The sequence below is a fragment of the Grampus griseus genome (assembly GCF_964374135.1).
Source record: "Grampus griseus genome assembly, chromosome: 1".
NCBI classification, from domain to species: Eukaryota; Metazoa; Chordata; class Mammalia; order Artiodactyla; family Delphinidae; genus Grampus; species Grampus griseus.
In genome coordinates, this window is record NC_139017.1 from 168,242,123 (window position 1) to 168,250,799 (window position 8,677).

The 8,677-nt window shown below is 50.1% G+C and overlaps 1 protein-coding gene across 1 annotated transcript; it reads left to right on the plus strand.

Annotated features, from left to right (window-relative positions):
• Positions 1 to 6,213: 6,213 nt before the first annotated feature.
• Positions 6,214 to 7,344, plus strand: RNF186 (ring finger protein 186). Its single transcript, XM_082657837.1, has one exon. It carries the CDS (start codon positions 6,375 to 6,377, stop codon positions 7,053 to 7,055), a length of 681 nt encoding a protein of 226 aa, XP_082513963.1. The 5' UTR covers positions 6,214 to 6,374; the 3' UTR covers positions 7,056 to 7,344.
• The last annotated feature ends 1,333 nt before the right edge of the window (positions 7,345 to 8,677 follow it).

The window sequence follows — 8,677 nt, forward strand, 5'->3', positions numbered from 1 at the left end:
TGAAATAGCTGAAGATACTGAGGCACAACTGGTAGAGAAGATTAATGAGTCACCATGGTACGCAACCCAGGTTGACAAGTCTACCGATGTTGACAACAAGGCAACAATGCTTGTTTTTATGCGATACGTTTTTCGGGAGGATGTGCGTGAGCATTTGTTGTGTGCACTTTTGTTGCCAACCAACACCACAGCTGCAGAACCATTCAAGTCTTTGAATGATTACATATCAGGAGAACTGAACTGGTCATTTTGTGTCAGTATATGCACGGATGAAGCAGCTGCCGTGACTGGACGGCTTTCCGGTTTCACTACTCGGTTCAAAGAGGTCGCTTCTGAATGTGAGTCTATGCACTGCGTCATCCACAGAGAAATGCTGGCTAGCCGAAAAATGTCACCTGAACTTAACGATGTTTTGCAGGATGTGATTAAAATTATCAGCCACATTAAAGTATGCCCTTAACTCACGTCTGTTTGTGCAGCTCTGTGAGGAGATGGACGCAGAGTACACACGTCTTCTCTTATACACAGAAGTGAGATGGCTTTCCAAAGGTAGATCACTGGCCAGAGTTTTTGAGTTACGAGAGCTGCTCCAGAGATTTCTTTTAGAAAGACAGTCACCACTGGTAGCACATTTCAGTGACACAGAATAGGTCGCAAAACTTGCTTACTTGTGTGACGTATTCAACCTGCTCAACGAACTCAATCTGTCACTTCAGGGAGAACGACAACTGTGTTAAAGTCCGCAGATAAAGTGGCTGCATTCAAAGCCAAACTGGAATTATGGGGGCGACGAGTGAACATTGGGATTTTTGACATGCTTCAAACATTAGCAGAGATTTTGAAAGAGACTGAGCCAGGGCCTTCTTTCTCCCAGCTGGTGCGTGATCACCTATCTCAGCTTTCTAAAGAGTTTGAGCATTACTTCCCAACCACAAAAGACCCCCGAACTGGGAAGGAATGGATCCACAACCCATTTGTGAATAAGCCAGGTGAATCGACTTTGTCCGTGCTGGAAGAGGATCAACTGCTTGAGATCGCAAATGACGGTGGCCTTAAAAGTATGTTTGAGACTTCAGTCTCCATACGTTCTGGATTAAAGTCAAGGTGGAATAGCCTGAGATTGCCACAGAAGCACTGAGAAGCCTGCTTCCATTTCCAACGTCCTGTCTTTGTGAAGCAGGGTTTTCTGCAGTGATGGCAACGGAAACGAGATTATGGAGTAGATGGACAGAAGCAACACACGTCAGGTGTCACTGTCTCCCATCACCCCCAGATGGGACCATCTAGTTGCAGGAAAAGGAGCCCAGGGCTCCCACTGATTCTGCATTATGGTGAGTTGTATAATTATTTCATTATACATTACACGTAATAATAATAGAAATAAAGTGCACAACAAATGTAATACGCTTGAATCATCGCGAAACCATCTCCCACCCACCCTGGTCCGTGGAAAAATTGGCTTCCATGAAACCGGTCCCTGGTGCCAAAAAGGTTAGGGAGCGCTCGTTTAAGGCAATGGAGTCTGACAGGGGCCAGACTCGAGGTCTCCCGATATTCTCATGGTAAGATGAAAATGCGTCTTCCACCAGCTCCTCTTCCAGGACTCACATTCTTAGTCCAAACAATTAGAGAACGTACAAAACAGGTTAAGAGGGTGAGGATGAAAATTTCTCACAACCTGTGAGATGCTCTGTCTCCACTAAGGGGGCCAGGTGCGCTCCCTGGGACCTGGGCCAGCGGCAAAGGTGGGGGTCCCTATGCTTAGCTGCATGGAATTGAGGGGGCAGTTAAGGGAATGCAGACTCAAAGACATGCCAGATGTTTCCAAGGAGATATTCAGAGAGGGAGGTCAAGGGAGAATTCCAAGTTGAAGGGTTAACTAGAGCTAGCCAGAGAGATGGGGGGGGGAGGGACAGGAAAGGAAGTTTAGAGCTGGCAGTGAGAAATGGGTCTAGACTGTAGAATCATTCCAAATTCAAAGAAAATGTGGTCTTAGGAGATCACTGTCTGATTTCTGTAATCCAGGCGTAGACGCATTTTGATAATTCTGAGTCAGACGGAAGTGGTCTTACCTATTGCTCATCAGCTGATGGTTCCAACCTTCATGGCTTAAGTCAGGTTCATAAACAACTCAGCATAGATCCAAGTTTAGGACCTGAACCAGCAGATGCTCCTCAGCCAAAAAGGCAGATCAAGAAGATATCGTAGGGGCTTCCCTTCCCTGGTGGCGCAGTGGTTGAGAGTCCGCCTGCCGACGCAGGCGACGCGGGTTCGTGCCCCGGTCCGGGAAGATCCCACATGCCGCGGAGCGGCTGGGCCCGTGAGCCATGGCCGCTGAGCCTGCGCGTCCGGAGCCTGTGCTCCGCGACGGGAGAGGCCACAACAGTGAGAAGCCCGCATACCGCAAAAAAAAAAAAAAAAAAAAAGCAGAGGGGGAAAGCGCTATTTCCAACCTCCCACAGTTGATACCTGAAGCCTTCACTTTCTTGCATGGTCTCTCCCCCTCCATCCTTATCTTCACTCTCCTGTTATTGTCGTTTTGGTTCCAAGTCCTGCCCCTCCATCTCCCCCACCCATCCACCCTCAGACACACTGACGCTTTGAGAGGGGTGGAGGCATAGCCGGCTGGGCTCCGAGGAGCACAGAGGCAGGCATTCTGGGAGAAGAGTCTGAGCTAAGACACCAGCCAGCCTGGGGTGGGGAGGGGAATGAGGCTGATGGGGTGTTTGCTGAGACATGGCTCTCTGGGGCCACTGGGGTGTGGAGCGAGGGTGGGCTGGTCAAGATCAGAGGCCAGGCAAGGATCAGGCAGCTTGACTCATGACAACACCGCCCTCTCGCGCCTTTGCTAGTGAACTTGATACAGGGCCTAAAGCTCACATCAGAAATGTCTTTGTAGGGTGAGGGTCTGTGACGACCTGCAAAGTGGGGTTTCCAAGGTGGTCCATCAGGAGACCTGAGTCTGGTTTCCCCACTCACAGGAGGCTATGAAATTCTAACCTCACTGAGGCTGTGCTTTTCAGATTCCTTACAACCCAGGGGCTGTGTGAAGCCACAGGATGGAAGAAACTGCATTTCAAAGGGGGAAAAAAAAAGTTTTACTGAGAATTAATGAATTCGCATTTGTATAGTAATTTAAAAATTATGTTTTATTTGAAGATTTGGAAGGACTCAATTTTCTAATTGTAATATTACTGCAAGTACACATGTAACACGGAGTAGAATAAAAAACCTAGATGAATTGAACATTTTGAAGGCTCCAGAGACATTTTTTCCTTCCCCTGGGATAGATCTGCTTCAGGCTATGCTTCAGATCCTGCCCACTTTCACTTCTCTTTAAGAAGCACTGGCTGGGAACTTCCCTCGTGGCGCAGTGGTTAAGAATCCACCTGCCAACGCAGGGGACAGGGGTTTGATCCCTGGTCCGGGAAGATCCCACACGCCGCAGAGCAACTAAGCCCGTACGCCACAACTACTGAAGCCCGTGCGCCTAGAGCCCGTGCTCCACGACAAGAAAAGCCACTGCAGTGAGAAGCCTGCACACTGCAACGAAGAGTAGCCCCAGCTCACCGCAACCAGAGAAAGCCCGCACACAGCAAAGAAGACCCAACACAGCCAAAAATAAATAAAATTAAATTAATGAATTTTTAAAAAAGAAGAAGAAGCACTGGCTAAACAGATCACCCAAGTGTCTTACCTCTGTGTCCCTGGGTGCGGTCAATCACACTGAGGTCAGTTAGATGGCAAGGTGTATAAATTACTGTCTCCCCTGGGCAGGGTTTGATGGAGGCGGGAAGGGGTGCTTAAGTAATCTCCCACAATTTCCTACAGTGTTACTGTCTCCATTTTATCAAAATGAGAAACTGAGCTTCGATGAAGTTGGAAAGACTTGCCGAAGGCCACGCAGCTGGCAAAGTGACAAGAGCTGGCTGTCTAAGTATAAAGCCAGTGCAATTGATGTTTAAGCCAAGGTACCTTTAAGAAACAAAGTAGCTCCCAAGCCCAGATGGTAGGATGGGGGCAACGTGAAGGAACGTGCTGTTAAATGCTGTCATTTCTCAGAAAACAGAAGTTTTTCAAAGGAACTTTCACGTTCTCCTTTATTTATTTCTGTAATATTTGGGTTGTTATAACCAATATATATTTTCTTCATGGTGGTTGCCCCCCAACATCAAAAAGTTATTGAGACACTAACCCCAAATAACTTCCCTTGGTCTGATTACAACCTCATCCAGCTACCTTCCTAATTATTTGGCTTCCAGTAGAGCGGGCTAGCAGAGAGGGGGTCAATGGCCAAGCTGACCAAACTGTGTTGCCCACCTGATTTTCTATTTCTCATTATAAATGAATGCAGCTCAACAAATTTTTTCTTCTCCTATCTCAACCCTTCCTTGGGTCTAGCAAACAGAAAGGAGCATTACATAATGCGGGTCAAAGCAGGAAGGAGACACAAAGTCTCTTTCGGCATAGTAACCCACAGGTGTTAGTTCTCCCTTGGCCATGTACAGCTCGATTGTCTTGTGTCAGGTAGCAATTAAAGGCTTCTTTTCTTCATCTATTGCTGCATTACTCAGATGTCTTTCCCTTGCAAGGACAGAAATCCAACTCAAGCTGACTTAAGAATAAAAATCAGAGTAAATTTTATTGGTTATTATAACTAAAAAACTCCAAAGAGCTCTGACTTCAGGTATGGCTGGATCAAGGCATTCAATGTCATCAGGCCTTTTTCTGACTCTTTTCTCATCTTTCTTTTGTGTCACATAGTGTGTTCCTGGCACTTCCAGGGTTCCATCCTCTAGCTTGGAAACCCAGCAGTAAGAGAAACTTGTGAGCCGTTCCAACAGAACTCCCAGAATTGAATCTCATTGGTTTGGCTTAGATCACATACCCGTGTCTGAACCAATTCTTTTAGCCAGCGGGGTGGAATATGCTGATTCGTCTGCCCTGAATTACGTCGCCTCTCTCCTCCCACAGAGCTTCGAACCACACACAATGACAGTGGAGAGCAGTGGTTGCCCAAAAGGAAAACAGGCCACTGTAGAAGGAGAGATGGATGCTGGGCTTGGGGAGAAAACAGATGCCCAGTGCTAGACCTGAGGCACCTTTCAGCTTGATCTGGGGGAGAACAGAATAGAAAGAAATAAGCGATTGTCAGGCTGATGGCTGAGGAGGAGAAGAGATGTGATGGCGAGGGTAGAGGGTGGAGAACTCGATATCAGAGACAGGGGACCCAGGGGGAGGGTGAAGCAAGAGAGCAGAGCCTGTCCCTTAGGGCGGAGGAAAGCACTGGGTCAGAAGAGCTGGACTCTGTGGACCTCAGCTGGTGACAGAAGCTGCAAAGGACGGTGCAGCTCGTCCTTCTGGATTCGGCGTGACGTAGGTGAGGCATTACTTTGAGGAGGTGGATTGCACCACCCCACCCTCTGACGTTCAGGGCAAAGTGAGGAAATCGCCTTTTCTTTTTTAATTTTAAATTTGCTATTAAAGCATAGTTGATTTACAATGTCTTGTTAGTCTCTGGTGTACAGCAAAGTGATTCAGTTATACATATATATTTTTTTCCTTTTTCCTATTCTTTTCCATTATGGGAATCACGTTTTCTTAATTGCATGCTATGTATGTCTTTCAATCCCACATGAGTCCTGTTAGCTTGAGTCAGCTGTTTGGCTGGACTTTTTCTCCCCTGCTACTCAGAATACTTTCCCCATCACTTCTTTCTCCTTCACAGGACCACCTGCTTGCAAACATTCTCAAAGCACGAATAAACTTTTTCCCGCTGATCCTGACATCCAAAACCTTTTGAGAAACACCCATGGCCGTGTTTCTCAAAGTGAGGTCCCCCTGGTCCACCTGGGTTAGAATCATCGTGATGTTTGTTAACTGAGCAGATTCTAAGATTCCCATCCAGACCTTGCTGAATCTCAGTCTCTGGGTTTGGGACCTAGAAACCTGCATTTTAAAAGGCTCCTGGGGTGGGGGGCAGGGGGTGGTGGTGGTGATTCTAATGTACCCTGAAGCCATAATCCCGCGGGCACTCATGGGGCACCAGGTGCCACAGGAAAATCCTGACTCACGCACTGACCCTGCCCCCTTGGCCCTGCCCCCTTGGCCCTTCCAGGCCCTCAAGTTACTGATTAACCCCAGGTTTCAAGGAAAGAAATAATAATAACTGAAGGGACAACGTGAGCCGAGAAACAAGCTGAGCAGCCCCGGGAGAGCAGTGCTAGACGGCTGATGACGACGAGAAGGAAACAGAGGCTTGAGCAGCCCAGCCTGAGGTCAGACCACATCCAGGTCCCAGTGACACCGGCTGACACTTCCCTGTCGATGCCCAGGTCCTGAGCTGCCACGTCCCAGTGGCTCCTGTGCCCAGAATGGCCTGCCCTGAGCTCCTGCAGCAGCCCCAGCTTATGTCCAAAGAAGCCACCGCCTCTGACACCGCGGGCCCTGCTGGGGGCCATCGCGGCTCCCCGGATAGCAACCTGGAGTGCCTGGTGTGCCGGGAGTCCTATAGCCGTGCCCGGCTGCCCAAGCTGCTGGGCTGCCAGCATACCTTCTGTGCCGTCTGCCTGAAGCTGCTGCTGTGCGTGCAGGACGACACCTGGTCCATCACCTGCCCACTGTGCCGCAAGGTCACTGCCGTCCCCGGGGGCCTCATCTGCAGCCTGCGTGACCAGGAGGCTGTGCTGGGGCAGCTGGCCCAGCCGGGCCCGGAGGTGCAGCTCTGTCCTCAGGGACTGGTGAATCCTGCTACCCTGAGAGCAGGGCATCCCAGCTTAGCCGGAGAGGATGAACAGGACGCGGAGAGTGCCAACTGCGTGGCAGCGCGGCGCCTGGCGGCACACCTGTTCCTACTGGTCCTGCTCCTCGTCCTCATCCTGCCCTTCATCTACCCAGGCATCATCTGGTGGATGCTCACCTTCATCGTCGCACTGGCCCTGCTGTTGTCCATGCTTTTCTGCTGTCGCCGCAGCAGCCAGGCCGGCTACTGGTCCTCCCCCAGGACTCTCTTCTGCAGAGAGCAGAAACCCAGCGAGATCTCTTCCATCGCCTGAGAGCGCTCCGACCAGGCAGTGTTTGGGGACTTCTGTCTCTGCGGCCCGTTTACTGTCACAGTGAACAGGGTAAGGGGCTCTGCATCAGACTGGCTCCCTTGGGACAGTAAACGCCAGCTGGACCTGCAAGCCAAAGCCAGAATGGCAGTCTTGGGTCAAGAACCGTGTGTTTGGACGATAGACTTACACCTGCTCAGGGAACAGCATAGCTAAACTGTTCGGGAACGGGGAAGAGGCACAGAGTACTTGAATGCTACAGGGGTGGGGGGACCTTCTGTTCCGCTTATTCCAACGCTCCCGTTTTTCCTTCTATACCTTGATAAAAGTATTACAAATATTGACGTTATTGCACAACAAATAGAACCGGAACTCCTTTTTCTGCAGTTTATGTATCTGGTTGTTTCTTGCTTGCTTTCGGTTTGGTTTTGTGTGTTTGGGGTCATTTGTTTCTATTTCTGGCTGTGACACATTTTCCCTCTGGGGAAGTCAGAGCCCACAGGAAGTCCTCCTGTGCTCCCCCGGATGTTGTCCATCTTGTGCCCATCCCACCTCACCAAAGGTCCTGGGGGTTCGGGTCTCCCATTGAGCTGCCCCCAGGAATGGAGAGGGAGAACTTGTGTGGAGGAGTGGGTCTTCTGCTGCTGCCAGGGGATGCCCACATTTGGTTGGCAGAGTTGGGGAGGGTTGGAGAGGACACAGGTGGGTCTGGGAATTGCTCTCAGCAGCTCCACCAGGATTTCTCAGTTCCATGTCAGCAGGCCCTAACTTAATAGAGAATCACAGCGTTACAAGAACTACCCCCAACCCCCCACAGCGGGTCCAGCTGCCCACTGGATGCCCACGATCCCACACTCTAGAACGAAATCTTTATGGGCATTGTTTCTTTCTTACCGCCTCCCGATGCCCATTTGAGCTTTTGTCATAAAGATAAGAGGCCCCATAAATGAAACAGTCCTCTCCAGTAACCCCACATTTCCTGCCTCTCCCTGAGAGTCACAGCCATCTGAAAGGCTTTTGTGTCTTTTCTCCACCGTTTCTGCTCCATAACAGAGAGGAGACTTCTGCCAGAGTCAGGCGTCAGCCATGGGGGGACCCATCAGGGTGCAGGGGAGTAAAAGACAGGAGATGTCACATTATTTCCTTCCAAAGACCCTGTAACTGGGAAGCAGACTTGAAACCTCAGAAGGGTTCGTTGAGTACAATCCATGGTCCCTCCTTGCCCGCCTTTCCTCCTGATAGGATGACAGCTGCAGGCTGGACGTGAAGTTCGCGGTGACGGTCCCTTTGTCAGGGAGGGATGAGAGAACACCGCCACTGCAGCGCGTGGAGGGGGCTGGGGGGGGGGGGCGTGCAGGTTGGCCCCGGCCCAGTCGTTGCGTGTGTGTTGTTGAACAGGGCCTTCTGGCTCTCTGAGCTTCACTTCCCCAGAATGAGCCAGTAGCACTGGATTATTCCTAAGTCCCCTGAAGCCCAGAAGCTGAGGATGCTGTTGGGCTCCCAGATAATGAACGTGGGGTCACATCCCCTGTGGAGTCACACCCAGAAAAGTCAAAATGTAAGTCTGTATGCAATTAGCTGTTCTTGCAGTCTGCACACACACAAAAAATCTTCCTTTTTCTTAT